At 41.4% G+C, this 27,775-nt stretch overlaps 1 protein-coding gene across 1 annotated transcript in view; it reads right to left on the bottom strand.

Moving 5' to 3' along the window:
• Nucleotides 1-13,395, bottom strand: part of PTPRH (protein tyrosine phosphatase receptor type H) — a 46,668-nt gene extending 33,273 nt beyond the window's left edge. The window contains exons 1-5 of the mRNA XM_058182594.1: nucleotides 13,367-13,395; nucleotides 11,519-11,552; nucleotides 8,572-8,605; nucleotides 4,291-4,341; nucleotides 1,565-1,762 (exon numbers count right to left, since the gene is read on the bottom strand). Coding sequence (XP_058038577.1) covers nucleotides 1,565-1,762; nucleotides 4,291-4,341; nucleotides 8,572-8,605; nucleotides 11,519-11,552; nucleotides 13,367-13,395 — 346 coding nt within the window. The remainder of the gene's footprint in view (nucleotides 1-1,564; nucleotides 1,763-4,290; nucleotides 4,342-8,571; nucleotides 8,606-11,518; nucleotides 11,553-13,366) is intronic.
• Nucleotides 13,396-27,775: the final 14,380 nt, after the last annotated feature.

Here is a 27,775-nt window from a genome sequence, read left to right as displayed (position 1 = left end):
AGCAAAGTGCCTCTGACAGTGAAAACGGAGCATGCAAAGGCCATGTGCAGCCCTCCTGAGCTTCGTTTTTGCTGGCAGAGGTTGCAGGATGAACTGCAACTGCAGCTGAAAATGGAGCTCGTGAGCTTATTTTCGCTGGCCGAGCATCGGGCCACCACAGGCACCTCCAACATGAGTGATATCGAGCTGGCCATGCCCACCCTGGCCCCCTGAGGTCAAACACTACCCTGATGTGGCCCTCAATGAAATTGAATTTGACACCCCTGACCTATAGTAATAAGCACCTTGGGACCAAACCCCAAACATCTGGATACCATTGGCATTGACAAAATCACCATTAGTCAATTGCAAGAGGCAGTTTTACTTGGAACAGCTTCCATTTTGCTGTGATACCTTTAATGTTATTAAACCACAGCATCTGCCTGTCTCAGGTCCTTAGGAAGGACTTGATAGGTGGACAAAAATACCAAATCTAGGCTAAACATAGGGCTGACCGTGCAACCAACCACAATAATAGATTTCTAACACTGCCTTTGTTTCCATTAATTTATCAGGATTGTCCCTGTCCAGGAAAAGATGGGAAGTTACTTTGCTTGGAAATGTGTCCACTTTCCCAAACCCCAAATAAAAGCCAGGCCTCTGTTTTATTGGTATGTTCCTAATGGCAGCTATTCATGGCGCAAGCAAGGCTTCCCCATGGGTGGCGGTTACCTTTGAGTGTCTATGATAGGTTCTCAAGGACCAAAAATTGTCCCCTTTGAACTGGTGCACATCAATCAGAGGCGGTACAGTACAGGAAGTCCTCAACTTACAACAGTAAGTGACCATTTGAAGTTATAACAGCACTGAAAAAAGTGGCGAATGACGGTTTTCCACACTCCCAACCGTTGCAGCTTCCCTGTGGCCAGGTGATCAAAATTGAGACCCTTGACAACTGACTCGTATTCATGACACTTGCTGTGTCCTTTTGTAACCTTCTGACAAGCAAAGTCAATGGGGAAGCCAGATTCACTTAACCACCAAGTTACTAACTTAACAACTGCAGTGATTCACTTAACAACTGTGGCAAGAAAGGTCGTAAAATGGGAGAATACTCACTTAACAAACGTCTCACCTAGCAATCTAAATTTTGGACTCAGTTGTGGTCATAAGTCGAGGATTCCCTGTAGTTGACCAAACAGAAGAGCTAGAAAAAAATGGAGTGTCAAAATGACCAGGAAGAAAAGCTTAGCCAGGGGTCTAGTGATGCTGACCCCTGACCCAATGTTCGTCTTTGATTACTTTGCTACTAATCACATGTATGTTGACCTGGGGATTTGGGGAAACTCTTAAGAGAGGGCTTCTCTCTCTCCTTTGCCAACCTATCTACTTCCAGACCAAATTGTCCAAGGTTTATTCTCAGAAGCCCACATAGTATTCTAGATCCTACAGTACAATCTTGGAAATAGAGGAACATTTTCAAGGTGGCCTCCACTGCTTATGCGGCACATAGTTCTCTACTTGTGGCATCCGGGTTACTCCCAGCAGAGAACGCAGATAGGACGGTATGGACTCTTAATCTTACTTGCGCATGTAGAGATGGAGCAGTTAGGTAGGAAACCACAAACATTGGCCTTGAATTCATCCCTTTGACATCCTGAAGGTAGATTTGTAGCATTGAGACAATCTCCATCCCATTCTCTCATCTCCAATCCTCCTTGAATTAAAGGGCAGTAGAGGGCCACACATTTGCTTTCAACCTGACCAGCATCTTCGCAGCAATCTGTGATAGCAGAAATGAAAGAGTTAGTCTCACTTAACTACAAAAGAAGGAGGCCAAGCCAGCTTTTTCATTCATGCTGAAAACAGCCCAGGAATCAAACTTTTGGTCTAACTTGATATAGGACAAAACCAAACAGTCTTGGGCCATTGCTCTGAGTACTGTGGCAATCAAGGTAAAATGAATACAGATAGTCCTTGACTTATAACCATTTGCTTAATGACCATTCAAAGTTTCAATGCCGCTGAAAAAAGTGACTTATAACCAATCCTCACACTTATGACTGTTGCAGCATCCCCATAGTCACGTGATCAAAATTTAGGTGCTTGGCAACTGGTATGTATTTATGCAATGGTTACGGTATCCTGGGGTCACGTGATCACCATTTATGATCTTCCCTGCCTGCTTCCAACCAGTGAAGTCAAGGGGGGGAAACTGGATTCACTTAATAACCATCATGCCATTCACTTAACAACCATGGCAAAAAGGTCATTAAATTAGGCAAGATTCACAACAACTGCCTTGTTTAGCAGTGGAAATTCTGATCCCAGTTGGGGCTGTAAGTTGAGGACTAGCTGTAGATACAAGAAAATGTCATCCTGGGTCAGTTGGAGGCCTATGACATGGTCCAAAGACAAAATTATGGATCAGGGACTAGATTGGGCAGACAACAAGCGGATCTGTGTTTGACTGTTCTGGCAAATTGTTAGGCTAAAGTCACAACTTGAATCACCAAATAAGTGATACTATCTAAGTCTGTGTTGATTCTTCCAATGCATTATTGCAGTTAGATTGAAGAATTATAGTGCCTTGTTGTCCTGAGTTGGATAGACTCATCTTAAGTTTTTAAGTGCTTTCCATAAATTGCTGGAAAAGTCCAGATGGATTAGTTGTGATTTTCTTCCTTGCCTGTTGTTCCTTGTCTTCTATGTAATAATGGAGAACATATGATCTTGTGCATGCTACTGAACTGTATCTCCCACACAAATCTACCAAGATGGGCAACCATGATGAAGGTTGAGAATTGTAGCTTAATAACATCTAAAAGGTCTATCAGCAACATAACATGTGGAGAAGGGAAAACAACAGACAATGAAGAAACAACCCAAAGAGGTTTTTTTCCTAGAGTGCGAGTACAACTCAGAGCAGGTGCTACTTGGTCAACCAAACCAATTATCAGATCCAGTCAAAAATCTTGTGTCTTTTAAATGGCATTTTGAGGACCATGTTTGATCTGGAAGGAAAATGAACACATTCATTTATTGTCAGCTGCTACCTTACACTTGCTTGTGCTTTGCTGCCATACGGTGACATTCTGCCATGAACTCTGTGGTGAGTGGATGGGAGGGGGGGATGCTTGGGGGGAAGACAAAAGTAACTTCTGTATCTCCCTGAGACACTGCCTCAAGGTCATCTGGCTGGGAGAAGAAGGCAGCTGCATACCAACCTATGCTTGAACTGACCATTCTGAAAACATCTTGCTTGAACCTGATTGGTCATGATCCACCCATCTGACACTCCTAGGTCAGCAATGGGAGGCAATTAAGGGGGGGGAATTGAATTTAGGGATTTTGGTGCATGATTCTCAGTTCTACACTTGACTTCTAATAAAACTATGCTTTCTCAGCAAATGAAGCCAAGGATTTTTTCTAATTGGCAGTTTAAGTTGTTTCAGGTCTGATATCTATATTTTGTTTAGTGGGAGCAACAACAGCTTTAGGATGAGTGGGTCAACTGCTACCAAAGAAACTGGTTCAGAGCAGGGGGTCTTCAACCTTGGCAACTTTAAGACTTGTGGACTTCAACTCCCAGAATTCTGGGAGTTGAAGTCCACAACTCTTAAAGTTGCCAAGGTTGGAGACCTCTGGTTCAGAGGCAAAGCTCACACCTTGCATATAGAAAAACCAAGATTCAATTCCTGGGATCTCCAGAGGTTCTGAAATCCTGAAGATCTGCTCAAATGCAGAGGATCCTTCCCCAACCAGTATCCTTCAGAATACCAGATTTTCTAGCAAGTAACAGAAATGGATCCCAGGACCTGCAAAATTAAATATCTGGAGGGCACTAAATTATGGTAGACAGTGCTGAGCTACATAGATCCATGGTCTAACTTGATATAGGACAGTGCTTCTCAATTATTTTCTGTCATGCCCCCCTAGGAAGAAGAAAACATTTTTCGCGCCCCCCGCGCGACTGTAAATAGTATCATTATTAAAAAAAACTTGTTTGCCGAGGTCAAACGCGCCCCCCTTTACGGAGCCTCGCCCCCCCCCCCACTATTTGAGAAACACTGATATAGGACAACATCAACCATTTCCATAGAAAGTGGAAGCATTGCTACAGGTCCAATCTCCAACGTTTTCCCCATAATTGTTAATAAAATTGCTTAACATAGTGTAAGCCGCCCTGAGTCTTCGGAGAAGGGTGGGATATAAATACAAATAAAAAAAAAAACATGTGTTAAATTGCACATCCTTTTCAACCTTTATTTGGGAAGATTCCTAAGCTTCTAAGGGCTTTCATTTACATACCAGTACTTTTCAGGGATTGCTGATGCGCTGGGATTTGTTTATTTTGTTCTTCTGGGAGAGGAAGAAAAAAACAACAACAGAGAGAGAAAGAGTTAAATTGTTCTATATATGGAATATCTTTGAAGCTTTGCAGTGTGCATGAAACAAAAAGATTAAACAAAAGACTTCTTAGTTCACACCAACACAAGGGGTTTTGATTGACCTTGCAGGATCAAACTGAAAGGACCAAAAACCTTGATGAAAGAGGCAACCTAGGTCTCTTCTCTGTTCCCAGAAAGAAGTATTCATTAACCCACTGCCCTTAATCTTCAGGGTTTTGTTAAATTTTATAAAACCCTTCCAGTTCAAAGTCTTCAGAAGTCCTTTCCATCAATCCTTGTTTTTTAAAAATAAATTTTTCATCCTGACCAGTGGTGGGTTTCTACCCGTTTGCCCCAGTTCAGGCAAACCGTTAGTGGCGGCGGCAGGAAGTTCCGCCCACCTGCCCGGATGTCATCCCGGATGCTCTGCGCATGGGCAGAAGGTTCTGCGCATGTGCAGAAGCACCCTGCGCATGCACTCACAGTTCGGAACTGGTAGTGAAGATAAGTGGAACCCACTATTGATCCTGATTGAATTTCAGTGATATGATTTTATTAATGTATTATTGTGACTTCTGCATTGCTTCAGTGTAAATGAGTCTAAGAGGTTTAGAATCAAAATACAATCTCGAGACTATGAGCATCACGTTAAAGGACATGGCTGTTAGAAAATTTGAACAGCACCATCCCACCACAAAACAATTGTGGGGTGTTTCTGGGCAGAGCTCTGCTAGCACTGACAGCCCTTCCCATTCTTTCCCTTTTTCTTTCGTTATTTTTCCCCACAGGGATTGAAGGAGGGGAAAGAAGATATCTCATATACCTGATTGTCAAAAATCCAAGTGACCACTGTAGATCTTGTAATGGTTTTCTGGATATTTTCAGATCAGATATGATACTAAATCAGATTATATTTTTATCATGCTTCTATTGCTATTACTTTATAAGCAATTCAAGGTGGCAAGCATACCTAGTACTCCTTCCTCCTATTTTCCCTACAATAACAATCACCCTGTGAGGTGGGTTGAGCTGAGACAGTAACTGGCCCAAGATCATCCAGCTGGCTTTTCATGCCTAATATGGGACTAGAACTCCCAGTCTCCTGGTTTTCTAGGCCAACACCATAATCACTACACGAAAGAGGAAGATTAGTATTTCAAATCACAGTGAAATATTAAATTGGAAAACATATTTTTCTTTGGGATCAATCTGAAAAGTTATACCCATATTCCTGCCCCATCTATAATTGGATCATTCCATCATAGAGTTTGTTTGTATTAATTGTCCCAGCTTCTGCCAACCTAGCAGTTCCAAAGCATGTAAAAAACGCAAGTAGAAAAATAGGGGCCACCTTTGGTGGGAAGGTAACAGCTTTCCGTGTACCCTTCGGTGTTTAGTCATGCCGACCACATGACCACGGAGACGTCTTCGGACAGTGCTGGCTCTTTGGCTTTGAAACAGAGATGAGCACCACCCCCTAGAGTTGGGAACGACTAACACATATGTGCGAGGGGAACCTTTACCTTATATTATGTATATAGGTATATAGGTATATATAGCTCTGAGAGCACCAAGGACCCTTCATTTCAGGGGTTGGTTGCTGGGGGTTCACAGGGGTTCACGAGAACCTCTAGCTAAGATTCTGTGCAGTTCGGAAAACCCCCAAATCCCATTCCTGGCTGGCCCTGCCCACCCCTCCCCTCCCAGGAGTCCCCATGAGGCCCATTTTGAATGCAGGTAAGGGCAGGGTATGCGCAGAGGCTCGGGGAGGGCAAAAAACGGGTCTATTGGAAGTTCAGAAAGGCTGGAAATGGAACTGTTTCCGGCCTCCAGAGGGCCTCCTGGGCCTGGGGAGGCTGTTTTCACCTTCCCTGAGGCTCGAGGAAAGCCTTCAGAGCCAGGGGAGGGCAAAAAACGGGTCTATTGGAAGTTCAGAAAGGCTGGAAATGGAACTGTTTCCGGCCTCCAGAGGGCCTCCTGGGCCTGGGGAGGCTGTTTTCACCTTCCCTGAGGCTCGAGGAAAGCCTTCGGAGCCCGGGGAGGGCAAAAATACCCTCCCCCCTCTGCTGTGGTGCAGGAGGCCAAATAGGCCATGCCCTCCATGGCCACACCCACCCAGCAACTGGGCAGAGAACCCTTTGCTAAAATTTTTGAAGTCTACCTCTGCCTCATTTCAACCCTGAGCTACAAATATTCTCCTTTATTGATATGTATATTTATTTTGTAATTTAGGATTGTAAGCCAGCCAGAGTTACCATGTGATAAGATGGATGGCCAAAAAACAAACAAACAAACAAACATTAAGAATCTCAGGGAAGAGAAAGGGTTTTGCAATGGCTTCAATGCTTCTTTCTTTTATTCCTTTCCTTATTCAGGGTTAAAGTACATTTGTGGACACGCAAGTAGCAAGTGAAGCTTTTTTTTAAAAAAACAGCAATGACAAGCTCTTTTATGAGATGGCAAATGGGACCGGAAAAGGAGGCTGCTCTAAGCAATTCCTTATTGGGGAGATTTATAGCCCTAGTAAAATAAAGAACAGCTCACGCTTTTCCTACCTCACATCTCTACCTGCAACAGTTCTTGAACACGTGGAGAGGTTCCAAATGCACGCAGGCACTGGCTGATATATTTTGAAAGTGTCAGGGGAAAAATGGTGTATCTGTGTAGTATCTGGGGGTGTGTGTAAGATCTGAAGCCTCTTCAAAATAGACTCCCTAAACCCTCCCCTAAAGTGAGGGTTTGGATTACATTGAGGAAAGCTGCACCTGTTGAATTAATTTGCCAGCTCCTTTGAAAAGGCAAAGAAACCTCCTTATTGCGGGTTTGCGTTAGAGGGCTTGTGTTTAAGAAACAAAAGAAGGAACACATGGAAGCCTTAGCAACTTTAAGATGGATGGATTTCAATTCCTAGGATTGTAGATAATATTTGCAGCTCAGGGTTGAACCATAGGTTCCCTGGTTCTCTCTGAGATTGGTTGTTTTCTTGCAGATGTTTCATTACCCAAGTAAGTAACATCATCATACAAACCTTACTCCCTTCTAGCACGGATGATATTATCTATGTACACCACTGACAATGCTGCCACTCTACAAAGAGACCTTGACTATGTGTCAGAATGGTCAAACAATTGGGAACTCCAAATCTCAACCAACAAATGCTCTGTCTTACACATTGGCAAAAAAAATCAGAACACAAAATACAAGCTTGATGGATACGACCTAACAGATGACCCTCACTCTATCAAAGACCTTGAAGTACTCATCTCAAATGATCTAAGTGCCAGAGCTCACTGTAACAACATTGCAAAAAAAGCAAGAGTTGTTAACCTTATCTTGCATAGCTACTCCAATAATATTGAACTGCAAACTAAGGCATACAAAACTTTTGCCAGACCAATTCTTGAATATTTGAATACTTCATCTGTCTGGAACCCACACTGCATATTGGATACAATTGAACAAGTCCAGAGATATTTCATAAGAAGTATCCTCCACTCTTCTGCTTGCAACAAAATACCTTATGCCACCAGACTTGAAATTTGGGGCTTAGACAACTTAGAACTTTGCCATCTTTATTCTGACCTAAGCATAGTACATAAAATCATCTGCTACAATGTCCTACCAGTCAATGAATACTTCAGCTTCAACCAAAACAATACAAGAGCACACAATAGATACAAACTCATGGTAAACCGATCCAAACTAGACTGCAGAAAATACGACTTCAGTAACAGAGTTGTCAATGCCTGGAATGCACTACCTGACTCTGTGGTTTCTTCCCCAAATCCCCAAAACTTTAACCTTAGACTGTCTACTGTAGACCTCACCCCATTCCTAAGAGGTCTGCATAAGCACACCAATGTGCCTACCGTCCCTGTCCTAATGTTTTCTTTTATTCATATCCTTTTCATCTATTTATAATTATGTTTACACTTGTATCTGTCATAAAATGCATGCTTAATGAAAATAAAATAAAATAAATAAAATCTAGTTGGGTAATGAAACATCTGCAAGAAAACAAAAAAGCTCAGAGAGCACCAGGGACCCCAAATTCCTAGAATTCCCTCAGCTGGTATGTATTTGGCATGCTGCTGGCCCAGGGATTCTGGGAGTTGAAGTCCACACATCTTAAAGTTGCCAAGGTTGAGAAATACTGCCCTAGATGTTGAGAAGCACCATTTTTAATTCAGTCACAACTTACCATTTTGGCTAAGCTGAAGGAACAGCAGCAGAGCCTGCAAAGGAAAGATAGAAGGTTAAAGGTGGGCATTATAGGTTTTGTGGCTACTCGATAATAGGTCAGATCCAAGGGCATTGTTACTGTATTTTCCCTGAAGATTTGTCTTCTCTTCAAATGTGAATCGGCTGTTTGTGGGAGCAGTCTTTCATGCAAATTGAATTTGCTTTCTTTAATGCTATGAATGGGAGCTCGGTCTGGCTTTCCATTATGCTTTATCTTCAGTGTTCATTTCCAGCTTTGCTAATAATACAGCTGGCTTATTATTCCTGCCTTGCCCAGAAGAAAAGGATATAATTTTAATGCTCTGAAATATATTATTATCATCAGTCCAAATCAATTCACTGCCGGATGAAGAACCTCTTCTTTGAATAGCAAGGACCGCAATCTGCCAGGATGCTTTGTGTGGGTTGGGGCATGGATGTTTTCTGAATTTCCAGGTATTTAGAGCAGAGAGAATGACTAAGTCCAAGTCACCCCAATGGCTTCCAGTCTCCCACTCTTAGGCCAGTACAGGTTGACCTCGACTTAATGACCACAGTGGAACCCAAAATTTCTGTTGTTAAGTGAGATATTTCTTAAGTGGGTTTTCCCCTTTTACGACCTTGCTTGCCACAGTTGTTCAGTGAATTACTGCAGCTGTTAAGTTAGTATCCCAGCTGTTAAGTGAATCTGGTTTCCCCATTGACTTTGCTTGTCAGAAGGTCATAAAACTGATCTCTGAAGCTTGGGACACAGCAAAGGTCATAAATATGAACCCAGTCACCAAGCATCTGAATTTTGATCACATGATTGTGGGATGTCGCAATGGTCGTAACTGTGGAAAACTGTCATAAATCACTTTTTCAGTCCGTTGTAAGTTTAAATGATGACTAAATGAACTGTTGTAAGTCGAGGACTACCTGTGCCTTAACTCACTATGATGATACCTGGAGAAGGTTATTGAAAGAGACACAGCTCAGGGAATCTTCAGATAAGAGACAGCATAACCCACAACTGGATAATAATGCACTGGTTGCCGGTGGTCTTCCAGGTACAATTCAAGGTGTTGGTTATCACCTTTAAAGCGCTCCATGGCATAGGACCGGGTTACTTGCGGGACCGCCTACTGCCACCTATAGCCTCCCATCGGCCTGTGCGCTCCCACAGGGAAGGCCTCCTCAGGGTGCCGTCAGCCAAACAATGTAGACTGGTGGCCCCCAGGGGAAGGGCCTTCTCAGTGGAGGCTCCTGCCCTTTGGAACGAGTTGCCTCCTGGGTTGCGCCAACTTCCCGACCTCCGGTCTTTTAAGCGCGAGCTCAAGACTTTTTTATTTCACCATGCGGGGCTAGCTTGATGGAAAATTTTAACTGGGGGTTTTATAGTGGTTTTGTATTGTTTTAACTTTATTAGGCCATTTATGAACAGTTTTTTAATTATGTTTTTAACTTTTGTTTTGTATAAATTTTTAATGGCTGTAAACCGCCCTGAATCCTTCAGGAGAAGGGCGGTATAAAAGTTTAATAAATAAATAAATAAATAAATAAATAAATAAATAAATAAATAAATAAATAAATAAATAAATAAATAAATAAATAAATAAATAAATAAATAAATAAAGGCTGAGGCAAGAAATGTAGAAGTGATTCTCCCTAGTTTTGTGGGCAAGGAGATGGAAAGAAGGTTGTACTTTCAAACCTGCAAGACTGATCTTGGCCTTGCAGGATAAATCAGTATACAAACCTCACTCCCTTCTAGCACGGATGATATTATCTATGTACACCACTGACAATGCTGCCACTCTACAAAGAGACCTTGACTATGTGTCAGAATGGTCAAACAATTGGGAACTCCAAATCTCAACCAACAAATGCTCTGTCTTACACATTGGCAAAAAAAATCAGAACACAAAATATAAGCTGGATGGATACGACCTAACAGACAACCCTCACTCTGTCAAAGACCTTGGAGTACTCATCTCAAATGATCTAAATGCCAGAGCTCACTGTAACTGCATTGCTAAAAAAGCATAAAGAGTTGTTAACCTAATCTTGCGTAGCTTTTTCTCCAATAATATTGAACTGCAAACTAGGGCATACAAAATTTTTGCCAGACCAATTCTTGAATACAGCTCATTTGTCTGAAACCCACACTGCATATTGGACATTAATACAATCGAACGAGTCCAGAGATATTTCACAAGAAGAGTCCTCCACTCCTCTGCTCGCAACAAAATACCTTATGCCACCAGACTCGAAATTTTGGGCTTAGACAACTTAGAACTTCACCATCTTCGGTCTGACCTAAGCATAGTACATAAAATCATCTGCTACAATGTCCTACCAGCCAATGAATACTTCAGCTTCAACCAAAACAATACAAGAGCACACAATAGATACAAACTCATGGTAAACCGATCCAAACTAGACTGCAGAAAATACGACTTCAGTAACAGAGTTGTCAGCGCCTGGAATGCACTACGGGACTCTGTGGTTTCTTCCCCAAATCCCCAAAACTTTAATCTTAGACTGTCTACTGTAGACCTCACCCCATTCCTAAGAGGTCTGCAGGGGCGTGCATAAGCGCACCAATGTGCCTACCGTCCCTGTCCTAATGTTTTCTTTTATTCATATCCTTTTCATCTATTTATAATTATGTTTACACTTGTATCTGTCATAAAATGCATGCTTAATGAAAATAAAATAAAATAAATAAAATCTAGTTGGGTAATGAAACATCTGCAAGAAAACAAAAAAGCTCAGAGAGCACCAGGGACCCCAAATTCCTAGAATTCCCTCAGCCGGTATGCATTTGGCATGCTGCTGGCCCAGGGATTCTGGGAGTTGAAGTCCACACATCTTAAAGTTGCCAAGGTTGAGAAATACTGCCCTAGATGTTGAGAAGCACCATTTTTAATTCAGTCACAACTTACCATTTTGGCTAAGCTGAAGGAACAGCAGCAGAACCTGCAAAGGAAAGATAGAAGGTTAAAGGTTTTGCATTATAGGTTTTGTGGCTACTCGATAATAGGTCAGATCCAAGGGCATTGTTACTGTATTTTCCCTGAAGATTTGTCTTCTCTTCAAATGTGAATCGGCTGTTTGTGGGAGCAGTCTTTCATGCAAATTGAATTTGCTTTCTTTAATGCTATGAATGGGAGCTCGGTCTGGCTTTCCATTATGCTTTATCTTCAGTGTTCATTTCCAGCTTTGCTAATAATACAGCTGGCTTATTATTCCTGCCTTGCCCAGAAGAAAAGGATATAATTTTAATGCTCTGAAATATATTATTATCATCAGTCCAAATCAATTCACTGCCGGATGAAGAACCTCTTCTTTGAATAGCAAGGACCGCAATCTGCCAGGATGCTTTGTGTGGGTTGGGGCATGGATGTTTTCTGAATTTCCAGGTATTTAGAGCAGAGAGAGAATGACTAAGTCCAAGTCACCCCAATGGCTTCCCGAGTCTCCCCACTCTTAGGCCAGTACAGGTTGACCTCGACTTAATGACCACAGTGGAACCCAAAATTTCTGTTGTTAAGTGAGATATTTCTTAAGTGGGTTTTCCCCCTTTTTACGACCTTGCTTGCCACAGTTGTTCAGTGAATTACTGCAGCTGTTAAGTTAGTATCCCAGCTGTTAAGTGAATCTGGTTTCCCCATTGACTTTGCTTGTCAGAAGGTCATAAAAACTGATCTCTGAAGCTTGGGACACAGCAAAGGTCATAAATATGAACCCAGTCGCCAAGCATCTGAATTTTGATCACATGATTGTGGGGATGTCGCAATGGTCGTAACTGTGGAAAAACTGTCATAAATCACTTTTTTCAGTCCCGTTGTAAGTTTAAATGATGACTAAATGAACTGTTGTAAGTCGAGGACTACCTGTGCCTTAACTCACTATGATGATACCTGGAGAAGGTTATTGAAAGAGACACAGCTCAGGGAATCTTCAGATAAGAGACAGCATAACCCACAACTGGATAATAATGCACTGGTTGCCGGTGGTCTTCCAGGTACAATTCAAGGTGTTGGTTATCACCTTTAAAGCGCTCCATGGCATAGGACCGGGTTACTTGCGGGACCGCCTACTGCCACCTATAGCCCCCCATTGGCCTGTGCGCTCCCACAGGGAAGGCCTCCTCAGGGTGCCGTCAGCCAAACAATGTAGACTGGTGGCCCCCAGGGGAAGGGCCTTCTCAGTGGAGGCTCCTGCCCTTTGGAACGAGTTGCCTCCTGGGTTGCGCCAACTTCCCGACCTCCGGTCTTTTAAGCGCGAGCTCAAGACTTTTTTATTTCACCATGCGGGGCTAGCTTGATGGAAAATTTTAACTGGGGGTTTTATAGTGGTTTTGTATTGTTTTAAGTTTATTAGGCCATTTATGAACAGTTTTTTAATTATATTTTTAACTTTTGTTTTGTATAAATTTTTAATGGCTGTAAACCGCCCTGAATCCTTCGGGAGAAGGGCGGTATAAAAGTTTCATAAATAAATAAATAAATAAATAAATAAATAAATAAATAAATAAATAAATAAATAAATAAATAAATAAAGGCTGAGGCAAGAAATGTAGAAGTGATTCTCCCTAGTTTTGTGGGCAAGGAGATGGAAAGAAGGTTGTACTTTCAAACCTGCAAGACTGATCTTGGCCTTGCAGGATAAATCAGTATATAAACTAGTCTCTCCCCTCTCCTTTACTGCCTGAGAAATTAGGGAGGGTCTCTTCTGAGTCTCTTGCCCTGTTCATTGTTCAGCTGTGGGCTAAGCTGTCCCTATCTGACCATTCTCTTGGCAGGATCTCTTTGGCCATTCTCCTAAGGCAGCGTTGGCAAACCTTTTCGGCACCGAATGCCAAAATGGGAGAGCATGTGTGCATGTGTGCATGTGCGTGTGCTGGAAACCGACAGAGCAACTGCCCCATGAGCATGCGAGCGCCAGGAAGATGATCTTCCGGTTTCCAGCGTGCTCATGCACACCGCCCACTTAGTCTTCCGGTTTCTGACATGCACGTACACGTGAAGACCAGCTGGATGGTGTGCATGCAAGTGCTGGAAACTGGAAGATCATCTTCCCGGTGTGCACATGCATACCAGTCGGCTGCTCTTCTGGTTTACGGTGGTCCCGCGCACATGAAGACTAGCTGGCCGGCACACCAGAACCCAGAAGAGCAATGGGTAATGGCTTGCATGCCTGGAGAGATGGCTCTTCGTGCCACTTCTGACACGCATGCCATCGGTTCGCCATCATGGTCCTAAGATCTTTCTCACATACCATCCAGCCAATGGCTCTCCTAGTCAAAGCAAGAGAGAGATGGAATGATGAGATAGGATGCAATTAAAACTGGCTGCAAAATTAGATGGATTTTAAAACAGTTTTAGTTTCAAAGCATCTTCTTTCAGGATTCCCCCTCCCTATTTCCTAGGGGTGGTCTTCTTCTCCTCCACTTTTGGGCAGTTTTACGTAGAGTTTTCCCTTCCCTTTCCTGTTCGCTATACAACTCTTTAATATGATGCTAATAAAAATAAAAATTAGCATAGTAATATATAATATATAATATAATATATAATATAATATAGAAAACAAACATTTTTAGTCTGGAACAACTGATGGTCATGAAACTGTTGCAGAGAACTGTGCTTCGGGTGTAGCTTTAAAAATACTATTAAAACATTTTCCTTTTCTTCTTTTAAAGTTTTATTAATCAGGCTTAAAAGAGAGAATAACTGAGTAACAGAGTCAGAATGGACTTTGGAGGTCCTTCTTTGGAGGACCTTCTTTGGAGCAACTTCTTGCTCAAGCGCAGGAAACCCTATAACATTTCAGATAAATGTTTCTCCAATCTTTTCTTTAAAACCTTCAGTATTGGAGCACTCACAACTTCTGGAAGCAAAATTGTTCCGCTGATTGGGATAACAGTCAGGAAATTTTTCTAGTTTTAGGTTGCTTCTCTCCTTGATTAGTTTCCATCCATTGCTTCTTGTCCTGCCTTCAGGTGCTTTGGAGAATAGCTTGACTCCCTCTTCTTTGTGGCAACAAAACATTGGAACACTGCTATCCTGTCACCTCAAGTCCTTCTTTTCATTAAACTAGTAATGCTCAATTTCTGCAACTGTTCGTTTGTTGGTCTTCTCTGCATTTTTTCTAGAGTCTCAATATCCAGACCAAAACCCACTGGAGTTTATTTGCATTCACATGACAGAGGAGAGAACTTGAAACCATATCATGGTGTGCAGTGTTATAAAAACAAAGTTCTGATATCAGATCAGTGTCGAACAATAGTTGCTTTCAGTAGAAAAAGAATAGGAATTCCCTGTCAAGTATATACTGTAGGAGAAGAGCAGGCAGAGCTAGAGGGGTGGAATTCAATGCATCATCAGTTTAGAATCATTTCCACAAGTGCTCAAAGTTCAACCCCTCCTGAATTTTGTCGACCTTTATCTGGTAATTTAGTGTTGCACTTTAGTTGACTCCATTCTTGTGCATAGACTTGAATAAACCTTCTACAAGCAGTCCTCAACTTACAGCAGGTCATTTGGTAACCAGTCAATGTCACAATGGCATTGAAAAAAATGATTTATGACTGTTTTTCACACTTAGAACCATTATAGCATCCCCATGGTGGGGTGATCAAAATCCAGATGCTTGGCAACTGATTTAGACTTACGACGGTTGCAGTGTCCTGGGGTCATGTGATCCCCTATTTGCGACCTTCTGACGAGCAAAGTCCATGGGGAAGCCAGATTCACTTAAAGACCATTTTACTAATTTAAGTGCAGTGATTCACTTAACAACTGTGACAAGAACAGTCGTAAAATGGGGCAGGACACTGCAACCATCATAAATACATGGTTGTTGCTAAGCATCCGAATTTTGATCACGGGACCATGAGGACGCTGCAACGGTCTTAAGCGTGCAAAAGTGTCATAAGTTGCTGTTTTTAATGCCATTATAACTTCGGTCACTAAAATATTGGTTGTAAGTCAAGGGCTCTCTGTAATACATCTGTGAAAATCACAAGGCCGTTATCTGTAGGAACTCCCTCTCTCCAATACTGCAAAATAGTACAAACGAAATTAATAAATAAAAATAATTTCCAACCCAGAAGCTCCAATGATTTTGCTACATCTCTGACAGGCTTGTAGTCAGTCTTGTGGGGTGGAAAATAGTAATATTAATTTTTAAAATGCAGCTTCTCTCTCCCCGCCTCCCTCTCCCTCTCTCTTCTAAAGGGATCCTCAGACTCAAGAGGAAAAAGAATCAATCCTACTGCATGCATGGAGATACGCCTGTTGCTATTTTAATGCCTATGAATTATGGAATTAGAGTACCCTCAAGTAGGCTGAAGGACTTTACTAGGGAGTCTGTTCTGTTTATACTGAATTACCTTTTTATTTTTTAAAAAGAGCTCATGTCTTTGTCAGTATGATCGAGCAAAGCTAGTGCACGGCTGATCAAGGCCATAACTTACAATACCTTATAGAATTCCTTTTCTTGGTTGCTGTGTAAAATTTACACATAAACCGCCCCTTCCACAGCCACAGACTCACACCTGTTAACTGTTTCTCCAGGTGTATTTGACCATCTGCCAGTCTGCTGAATGGGGACTGTTTTCATAAAATAATATCCCCCCAAACCCAACATGAGCGAAGGTTTATAATACAAACAGATAATATAATTGTCTAATATAATACAAACAATAAACTCTAGCAAGAATTTTGCATTTCCTGCAACGGCTTCTTTCTATTCAATGTCTGTCCTGTTAGGATATTCCCAAACAAATACAAGGAATAAAAACCCAGAAGAAGATTAAAACTTTCTCAGAAGTGACTACCATGGATTAATGAAATTAACTCTTTTGTTTTCCAGTTGCTGAAGGTTTTTCTTGAACCTAGAAAACATGCAGACAATACAGGACTTCCTTGATTTACAGCAGTTCAGTTAGTGACCGTTTGAAGTTACAACGGCACAGAAAAAAGATGGCCATTTTTCACACTTTTGTGCATCCCCATGGTCACATGATTTACATTCATATATTTGATTCATATTTTTCACAGTCGCAATGTCCCAAGGTCATGGGATCAACTTTTGCAACCTTCTGAGAAGCAAAGTCAATGGGGAAGCCAGATTCACTTAACAACCATAGTATTAATTTAACAACTGCAGTCATTCACTTAAGAAATGTGGCGAGAAACGTCATAAAATGAAACAAAACTCACTTAACAAATTTCTGACTTGGCAACATAAATTCTGGGCTCACTTGTGGTCATATGTTGAGGACTAACTGTATCCCCAAGTTTCCATGATAAAAATTCTGATGCTTGGCAATCAACTCATGTTTATGACCATTGCAGGGTCCCCATGGTCATGTGATCAAATCACAGTTGGAAACTGCCTCGTATTTATGACAGTGTCCCAGGATCACGTGATGCCCTTTTGTGACCTTCTGACAAGCAAAATCAATGGGGAAGCCAGATTCACTTAACAGCCATGTTACTAACTTACCAACTGCAGTGATTCACTTAGCACCTATGGAAAGAAAGGTCATAAAATGGGACAAAATTTACTTAACAGCTGTCTCACTTAGTAACATAAATTTTGGGCTCAATTTTGGTGGAGGACTACCTGTATCACCATGATTTTCAATTGTTTCCTGAACTATTGAATTTAAACATGTTGATTTGGATTTTTTTTTAACAAAGACTGCTTTTATTTATAATTCATTCAATTTATTCAGTATTTAGTGGAAGTGTGGGATGCAGTAGCTACATTTATCTAATGGATTCCAAAGATCTTAGAATAGCTGTGTTAGAAATAGTTGGGAAATCCTGGGATATTTTAAAGCCTTGATTCTCCCTACCTCCAAATGTTGCTGAACTACAATTCCCAGCAATTCTGGCCAGTGTGATCAAAGGTAAAGCTTGCCAGAAGTTTTGTTCCCCAATACAAGTAGTCCTTGACTTACAACTGTTCATTTAATGACCATTGAAAGCTACAATGGCACTGGAAAAAGTGACTTACAATCGTTTTTCACACTTACAACCATTACAGTCACATGATTAAAATTCAGATGCTTGGCAACTGGCATGTACTTAAGACGGTTGCAGTGTCTATGGGTCGTGTGATCAACTTTTGTGACCTTTTAACAAGCAAATCAATGGGGAAACCAGATTCTCTTAACAACCGTGTTACTAACTTAATGACTGCAGTGACTCAGTTTAACAACTGTGGCAAAAAAGGTCATAAAATGGGGCAAAACTCATATAACAAATTTATCACTTTGCAACAGAAATTTTGGGGTCAATTGTGGTTGTAATTCGAGGATTATCTGTATGCACTCATGTTAAACTCATTTAACTGATTTAACAATTATTAAACTCATTCAACAACTGTCTTACTTAGCAGCAGAAATGTGGGGCTCGGTTGTGGTCGTTAAATTGAGGACTCCATGTAGTTAGAGGATCACAAATTCCTCAATCTAAGCTTTACTGGCTTCTGGCTTCTGCAGAGAGGAAACAGTCTCATTTTCAAACACACTGTTTCTTATTCTATAATGGAATGTGCAAATGACTTTGGGGGATGAGGGGAAGAAATGCTGCCTAGAAAATAATTCGACAAGACAGGTAGAAGCCTCTACTGGATTAAGAGACAGAGGAAGAAATTTAGGAAGGACCACCTTAATTGTTCAGGTGGTTAAAAATAGTAGCAGGTTTATATCTCCATACTGGCAAGATTCTGTTAATGCAGTCTTACAGTATTCAGAGCAACTCTAGGTGGCTTAAAGTGCAGGTTGCCTATCTCTCCCCTGATTCTCTACTCATTGCAATATGCTTTTTAAAAATTTATCCAATCTTCTGGACGTGAAATAATTTTTCCTTGGTGCAACTGTTGGGCAGAGCTTTGGTGGAAAGTTCTCACTGCTTTGTCAGAAGTCAGAGCAGTTCTGTCCAGGACATAAAAACAGGAGGGTTTGGCACTAAAGATTTGCATTCCCTCTAAACTCCCACTGAATTATTTGTTTGATCACCGAGGACGTATGTTTTGTTTCTGGGAGTATTAATCCCAGGTGCATTGTGTGTAAATCCATTCAAAACAAATTAGGGGGTTAGGAAGACAGGAGGCCACACACTCTGGAAATGCCTTTAACCTGCAGAGTGTTTGCAATTGCAACACCTTGAAAAGGGTGTTAAAGGAAGCATAAGGTAAAGGTAAAGATTTCCCTCGCACATACGTGCTAGTTGTTGCTGACTCTAGGGGGCAGTGCTCATCTCCGTTTCAAAGCCGAAGAGTCAGCGCTGTCTGAAGATGTCTCCGTGGTCATGTGGTCAGCATGACTCAACGCCAAAGGTGCATGGAACGCTGTTACTTTCCCACCAAAAGTGGTCCCTATTTTTTCTACTTGCATTTTTACCTGCTTTCGAAACTGCTAGGTTGGCAGAAGCTGGGATAAGTAACGGGAGCTCACCCCGTTACACGGCAGCACCAGGGATTCGAACCGCCGAGCTGCCGACCTTTCGATTGACAAGCTCAACGTCCTAGCCCCTGAGCCACCGCATCCCTTAAAGGAAAGCATAGTTTAGCTTAATTTAACCAAAGGTTTCCTTTGAAACTTAAATTACTTCTGTAGTCCTCGACTTACGACTACAAGTGAGCCCAAAATTTCTGTGGCTAAGTGAGACAGTTGTTAAGTGAATTTTGCCCCATTTCATGACCTTTCTTGCTGCAGTTGTGAAATTAGTAACAAGGTTGTTAAGTGAATCTGGCTTCCCCATTGATTTTGCTTGTCAGAAGATTGCAAAAGGGGATCACATGACACTGAGACATAGCAGATGTCATAATTATGAGTCAGCTGCCAAGTGGCTGAATTTTGATGATGTGGCCGCAACAGTCGTAAGTGTGAAAAACATTCATAAGTCACTTTTTTCAGTGCTGTCGTAACTTTGAACGTTCACTAAACAAACTCTTGTAAGTTAAGGACTACCTGTAAATAACACACACTGGTTAGATTTGTTTTAGCATGTCCTGCGTTCTTAGCCAGTGGAGATGATGGATAAACTTTGGTTTATGGTTTTGCTAGCTAAAGACCAGAATAAATAACTCTGAATTAAAACGATCACTTGCATGGTATGGGGCAAACGAGTCAGCTCTTTGACGTTTACTCAATGAAGCAAAAATGAAGACTGCATAGCATTATATAGGAATCCAGTTGCAGAGTTGAGATGTTCCTGAGATTTCTGGTTTCTTCTTGATTGAGGCCTTATTATTTCCACTGAACCCTAACCCGAATTACGCAGAGCTGTTGCTCATAGTTAACATCATAAATTAACAATCCCGGGAAATCATCAGCCATTTCTCAATATGAATAAGAATGAAGCATTTTCTAGGAAGAAGCAACTGAAATATAAGTCCTTTCACCCAGACATAAATCCCAACCACAGTAGGGTGCACAGGTGTGTGGGCAGATAAGAGAGCTGCGCAAGATTATAAATGAAGTAATTCTTCAAGAAATTAGGCATTTCAATGAGTTCAATGATTCTCTGGAAAATATCAGAATTTGGCCCTCCACCCCTACATCAGATAACCACGTAATATCACTTGCCATACGAGAAAGTCTTTTGACTTTTCAGCTTTTCCTGAAAATTTAGTTAACTTGACATGCTTAAACAAATACAGTCAGTTGCCCTTCAAAAGTCAGACTTTGCTGAATGTTGCAATGCAGTTTCTTGCTAGTGGAGCAAGAATTAATACACGCGTATACAAATAGTCCTCAACGTAAGACCACAACTGAGCACAAAATTTTTGATGGTAAGTAAAATGTTTGTTAAGTGAATGTTGCTCCATTTTATGACTTTTCTGGCCACAGTTGTAAAATTAGTAACATGGTTGTTAAGTAAATCTGGGGTTCCCCCCCATTGACTTTGCTTGGCAGAAGGTCGCCAAAGGGGATCACATGACCCCAGAACACTAATGATCATAAATGTGAGTCAGTTCTGAAGCGTCCAAATTTTGATCATGTGATCACAGGAATGGTGCAATGGTCGTAAGTGTCAAAATCGGTCATAAATAACGTTTTTCAGTGCCATTGTAACTTTGAACGTTCACTAAGTGAACTGCTGTAAGTGGAGAACTATCTGTATACATTGGAGAAATGCACATTCACAAATGTGCATACCAGTGGTGAAATCCATTTATTTTTACTACTGCTTGGTGGGCATGGTGTGGCTTGGTGGGCGTAGCTTGGTGGGCATGGCAGGGGAAGGATACTGCAAAAGCTCTATTCCCACCCCACTCTGGGCCCATCCAGAGGTGATATTAGCCAGTTCTCCGAACTACTCAAAATTTCCACTACCAGTTCGCTAGAACCTGTCAGAACCTGCTGAATTTCACCCTCGGTGCATATGTGTAAAAATCCCATTAAATCCTGTTTTAATTGCTTGAAAAATCATCATCATCATCATCATCATATTTTCACACAGATTCACCCATTAGGAAAGCATGAAAGCAGAGGTGTAAATTATGAAAGTCTGGTGGAAAAAAGTCAAACCAATGCAGAGGTGGAAAGAACTAGATTTAAAAATTGCAGAAACAAGAAATAACTCCCTAAATGATAGATTATTTGGGAGCTCAACCTTTTTCTTAAAGGCTGGCTGGGTATCACTTTAAGGAAGAGGGCTGAGTGCACAGGTTCTTCTGCTCTAATTTTACCTGTCCTCTGCAATGCCAGCAATGGAAGAAGATGATTAGTCCAGCCAGGAGATGCCCAATGAGAGTGTGGATGTGGAAGAATGCCCAGCATTTCCAACTCCTGATGCTGGCCTTAAATGTAGAGATCCAGTTGGTTTAGGTATGAAGTAGATTACTCTTGATGCAATGATCCAAGATACAATGCATGCCAAAGAGCAGGTGGTTTCGAGTTTGCTTGTTTTTAATTCACTTACCAGCACCAGGGAGTGCCAGCTTCCTCCGGGATGAAGAAGACTAGATGCCATCAGATAGGTAATTCCCAGGGTAGAAAGTCCCCAGAGCCCACATCCCGACAACCTGAAACTTCTAGTTGATCTTGGTAATTTGCCAAGCTCTTTTCAGGTCCTGTGTCCTTCCTTTTCTCCCACCCAAAACCCAGGAGGAAGTTGTCTGCCTGGAAAACAAACCCACACATACAGTTATCTTTTGGGCCAAATGAAGTCCCACCCCTTTGTTTGAAAATAGCACCAATGGAAGCATTTTTGTCCAATGCAAATTGGAGCTGTGGGCAGCTCCTACAGTCTAGGTGGGATCTCAGGGAGAAAGGAGACACACCATGAACAGGATAGTGGTGATGAGAATGAGAAAAGACATTAACCTTGCTTCTCTCCTCACCTGCTATCTCAATGTATGTTGGGGAAAGGCAAATGCTGGATTAATGCATGGGATTCTGTGTGGGTGAGTTCGTGCATGTGTGACCTGAGCCCACCATCTTCTTCAACCAATTTATGATCAATCCTTCTCATGCCTTCTTTCAAGGGTTTCATGCAGACCACAAGGTGGTGAGATTCACCACCTCCCCATTCCAAATAATATTGTCTTCTCCTAATTCCCACAACTCCTAATCCCTTTTGTTTGAGATTAGAATAGCCCTGCTCTTCTGAGGCCAGTCACCTGAAAATGAAGAGAACTGGAATTGTATCTTTCAAAGAACCTCTAGACCAATGGTGAAATCCAATTTTTTTTTTACTACTGATTCTGTGGGTGTGGCTTGGTGGGCATGGCAGGGGAAGGATACTGCAAATCCCCCTTTCCACCCCACTCCAGGGGAAGGATATTGCAGAATCTCCATTCCCACCCCACTCTGGGGCTAGCCAGAGATGGTATTTGCCGGTTCTCTGAACTGCTCAAAATTTCCACCACCGATTCTCCAGAACCTGCTGGATTTCATTCCTGCTCTAGACTGGAGAAAGTTGCTCTGGAGTCATATTCAGATTCTCTTTGCTTTGAGGATTGTTTTTAAAACATTTATGGGGCTGTGAATTTTTAAAAAGCTTTTTGAAAAAAGGCCTAATAAGTTAACTCAAGATTGGAGAAGAGCAACCTTAAGGTACCTCCACCCAAACTCCAACATTTCTTGGCACCTTGAATTTAAGAAAGTCTTTGAGAAAATCTGAAAATGTACTCCAGGTTTCTACAAGGTTCTTCCAGCCAGTTTTCCTTATTCTGGGAGTTCTCCAATAGCATGTCTAACAGCTGGGAATTCTGGGTGATATAGCTTCAACACATCCAGAGGACACCAGGTTGGAGAAAGCTATGATAAAGGTTCAGCAAAGGGAAACTCAATTGCCACACTCTGCATTCATGATTCCTACTCCCTGGCAGCTACATATCTAGCTCTGTACACATGAGAAGGAACAAAGACATTCATTGTGCTGCACAATTATAATGTACTAGCCTTGTTTGTCCTTTGTAAACAGGACTTACTTTCCATTAAGCTAAATTAACAGAGTTCATTTACAACAGCTACTGTATAAAGGCTAAAACATATGAAGAACGGTTGCAGGAATTGGTTATGTGTATTTTAATGAAAAGAGGGACTAGGGGGTAACATGATAGCATTGTTCCAATATCTAAGGGGCTGCCACAAAGACCAGGGAGTCAACCTATTCTTCAAAGCACCTGAAGACAGGACAAGCAACAATGGATGGAAACTACTCAAGGAGAGAACCAATCTAGAACTAAAGATAAATTTTAGAACAATTAATCAGTGGAACAACTTGCCTCCAGAAGTTGCAGATGCTCCAACACTGGAGGTTTTTAAGAAGAGATTAGACAGAGATTTATTTATTTATTTATTTATTTTATTTGTCACAACAATATATATAAGCATCACACAAAAGATTATATAGTATATAAACATATATATGAGGAAATATAAGGAGGTAAGGAGGTATAAGCATTCTGTTACAGAAGTCATTTTTTCTGCAATCTAGATTAAAGCGGTTAACATTAAGTTTAAATCTATTGGTTGCTCTTATATTATTGCAATTAAAGCTGAAGTAGTCTTTAACAGGAAGGACATTACAGTAGATGATTCTATGAGTTAAACGTAGGTCTTGCTGAAGGCGATGGAGTTCTAAGTTTTCTAAGCCTAGGATTTCAAGTCTAGTGGGATAAGGTATTTTGTTGTTTTCAGAGGAGTGAAGAACTCTTCTTGTAAAATATTCGTCTTGAGCTCATGGCGGACCTTCCACCGCGAGCTGAAGACGTTGCTGTTTCAACGTGCAGGACTAGCTTGAACATAGTTTTAAATTGGGGTTTTAAATTGGGAGTTTTAAATGGGGTTTTAATTGTATTTAAAAAAATTTAGGCCATTCATCGAATTAGTTTTTTATACTGTTTTTAATTTGTATTATATGTATTTTGTTTTTATTGGCTGTGAACCGCCCTGAGTCCTTCGGGAGAAGGGCGGTATACAAATATAATAAATAAATAAATAATAAATAAATAAATTTCTGGACATGTTCAATTGGTATAGGTTTCCTGCTTGAGCAGGGGGTTGGACTAGAACAGTGGTCACCAACCAGTGGCCCGTGGACCACTGGTGGTCCGTGAGAAAATGTTGGTGGTCCGCAGAAAAATTATTTGCTTTTTTTATATTGCACTAAATACTATTTATCTTTTTAAAAAATTCATATTAGTGGTCCTTGGGATTTAAAATTATGAATTTAGTGGTCCCTGTGATCCGAAAGGTTGGTGAGCCCTGGACTAGAAGACCTCCAAGGTCCCTTCCAACTCTGTTTTTCTGTTATATACATTTCTTGCAGTCTTTAATCTCCTTTATTTTAGTATAAAACTTTTTCCAGTTAAATCCTGTTTTCATTCTTTCTGATTCTTCCTGGCCATATAAAGTCCTTCCATTCACTAATACAGAGTTTCATTTAATGATTTTTGCATCGGAGTCTTTTCTCTTTCTTTATCCCAAACCTGGTTTGTTTAGCATTGTTTGAAACATACTTGAAACCCACAATTTAGCATAAAAATACCCAAAGATTCCATTGTCCAATCTTTCTGCATATAAAGACATCCACATTGACACATGCTCTACTCTCTAGGACTTGTTCACAATTATATCATATATATATATATGTATGTATGTATGTATGTATGTATGTATGTATGTATGTATTGTAGGAATTTAGCACCCACCCCCCTCCTAGAAGAATGAAATATTCTAGGAAATATTTTAAAAAGCAGAATATTATACCTTCCTGGATGAGAAATGGAGAAACATATTTTAAAGACAAAGGAGCTCCCTGCAACTTCCTGACTCCCCCCCACCTTTGTCAATGGGCCATTAAAAGCCTCAGCTAAGCTCACTCATTCTCCCCACCTTTGTCAATGGGCAATTAAGGCTTCAACCAAGCTCACTCAATCCCCCCATGATTTGCAACACAATACAACTGAAACTCACCACATGGCAAGGCTCAAGCAAGCTTGAGAGACAGCCAGCAAGGCTAGCTAAGACCCCCACCCCCTGGGAGTCTGACAACCAATCAGGATACTCTTCCTGTGCCCCAGAAAGGTCAAAGCTCAGAAAAATCATAAAACCAGGGAGCACACAGGATCTCAGCCCTTTTCTGTTCAGGAACTCAAGCCATGTGATCCTGACCACCATTAAACCATCTTTCCAAGCAGCCTCCATGTTTCCAGTGTCTTTGTCCCCACTTGGAACTGAACCCAGATGGATATTTCTTCCAACAATTGGCACCCACAGATGGGACTCCAAGCTAACCTAACCAATGGACCTGGCCCAGGTAAGCCTCCCATGCTAGCAGCAGACCCATTGAGTCTGTGGGTAAGTTTTCCTGGACCTTGGCCATTTGGAACTAGGTTTTAAAGGGGTTTTGAGTGTTGAGCTCAAAGACTGCTTGGAAAGAAGGTGAGTACCTCTAAATTTTAATTTTAAGCATGGAAAAGCATGGGAAATATGTGTATGCCTGCATGTGTGTGAATGAGAGAGCCCTGCTCCCAATCACAGCTGGATCTTGCATCCTCTGTGCATTTCCTAACCGCAGAAAGACCAAAAGTCTGGAGAGCATGGGGGTTTTGCCAGAGCACAGGACCTTCTGTTAGGGAAGGAAGAAGTGTGTGATAGTGGGATTCCACCTAAGGAAACAGTCTGATTCCACCTCTTTGAGCAACCTCTAGCCGCACCTCTGCCTACTGCTAGCTCCACCGAGCCGTGACCGGTAGGATAGAGAAAGCAAGGGGGGGAAGCCAAACGTGGAACTTTGTGTTTATTAGGAACGGAAGCCGAGCGAGAGGAAAGTAAGTGTGAATGAAGCAATTAAGAGAGTAAAAAAAGAAAAAGGAGAAAAAAAAGGAAGCAGGAGATCTGCTTGGGGCCCTGGATGCCCGGAGGCTGCCAGTACTGCCTGGTATGCTAAAAAGGAAGCAGGAAGCAGTGTTGAAGAGGTGCTCGTACCTACTGGCAGGGCAGTAGGTCCTCTGGGATCACCTTTTTTTGATCCAAACTGGAAGCTCCCTTAACAGGAAGGTGCCCATACTTGACAGAAGGGAGTCAAGTCCTTCCCAGAACTTTTTTCTGAAAACTGTAGGAGGATCCACCGGCTAAGCCAAAGTGAAAATAAAACCTCACATCGGAGAGGGAAACATGGGAAGCAGTAGCTCGAGGGTGGAGGAAATCCCTGGAAAACCTGCTGGGGCCTGGAGTGCCCGGAGGCTGCCAGTTTTACCTGGTATGCGGAAAAAGAAATTGAGGAAATTGTGTAATAAAGATGAGAATAGGAAACAAATTTGGCTAAATAAAGGTACTTAAAAGAAAGGAAATATATAAATAGGAATGTTTGGGTTTTGTTTGTTTGTTTGTTTGTCTCTTTCTCTGTCTTCTATGGAACCACGTGGTCTGTCTGTTAAGATTTGTGCCTTCCTAATTTAACTGAGATTTATGGCGGGAATGATCAGTGTGTGTAAATCTCAAAGTTTTGTTTTCCTCTCTGTCCTTGTTTTTATGTGTGTATGTCTGTCTTTGTGGGCCCTTGAAGTAATTGTAACTGTAAAATGTATCTGATCTCTAGAGACAAGAATTTTAAATTGTTAGGGAAAAACAAAAACAAAAGGTTGAAGCAATAAAATAGGAAAAGAGAGAGAGAGAAAAGAAAGAGCCTTTGCCCTATTTTCGTGGCCACGGGGAATAGGGTACAGAACTTTTCATTTCTGCTTTTTCTCCTCCTCTTTATCTTAAAGTAACAACTCAAGTTTATAAGGAAACATTTTAAGTTCACTTACAAGATAAGTTTATAAGGAAACGTTTTAAGTTCACTTACAAGAAAAAAAAAATTCAGTCTTGCATTTACTGTGTGTTTAAATGATTTTACCTCTTCTTGAAGCATGTGAATCCAGTTTTTTTTCTTTCTCATCAGTTGTGTCTCCATTTTGTTGAAACTGCATTTTGTTGAACCTGCATTATCTTTTAGTAACTGCAATATTGATGTGTTGTTTCTTTTCAAACTTTGCCTGCAAGATATCTACCCACCCCTTTTAATCCTGTTACAATGCCTTTCCTGAGAAGATTACCCACAAAAGTGGGGAGGAGATCCTATTCTAATGTCTTTCAGCCCTGAAAAGATGACTCTGCAACTGTGGAAGCAGAGCACATGGTTCCAGATGCTGCCCCCAGAGGAGACCTTCCATTTGTTGGAGCCAGGAATTGAGTTTGAATCCAGCCCCCACTGAAAGTCATCACAGCAACCAGATTGGAGCAGACCTTTCCAAACCTGACTGACCAACAAGCATGCCACCCAAAAGATATGAAAGAAAGGACCCTGAGATGTACAAGTAAAGACTAAAAGACTCTTTTCAATTCCCAGAAGACAGCTGGAAAGACTATTGGGGAGGTGGGAAATTCATTGTAAAGTTTTCTGTCTTGTCTCCTTTATATTGTAATCAGTCTAAAGTATTCATGTAAGGATTGTATTTGAAAGTGGCTACCACAGCAAGTTGTGAACACCTGAGATTTATGTCTAATGGTAGGGAAATTTGTCCAGCATGTTTGTATTGCCTGTATTGTAAAAGTAGCTGCATACACAGGCACACACAGAGAGACACACCATTCAGAATTAGACTGAAACTATTCCCTTCACTTACCTCCACACAAGACTTCTAGGTTGATTTTTGCTCTGTGGCACTAAAAGCCCAAGGGA

This window comes from Ahaetulla prasina, chromosome 4 (assembly GCF_028640845.1).
Source record: "Ahaetulla prasina isolate Xishuangbanna chromosome 4, ASM2864084v1, whole genome shotgun sequence".
In the NCBI taxonomy this organism is placed as follows: domain Eukaryota; kingdom Metazoa; phylum Chordata; class Lepidosauria; order Squamata; family Colubridae; genus Ahaetulla; species Ahaetulla prasina.
Note: the sequence above shows the minus strand (reverse complement) of the source record. Positions and strands in the feature narration are given on the sequence as shown.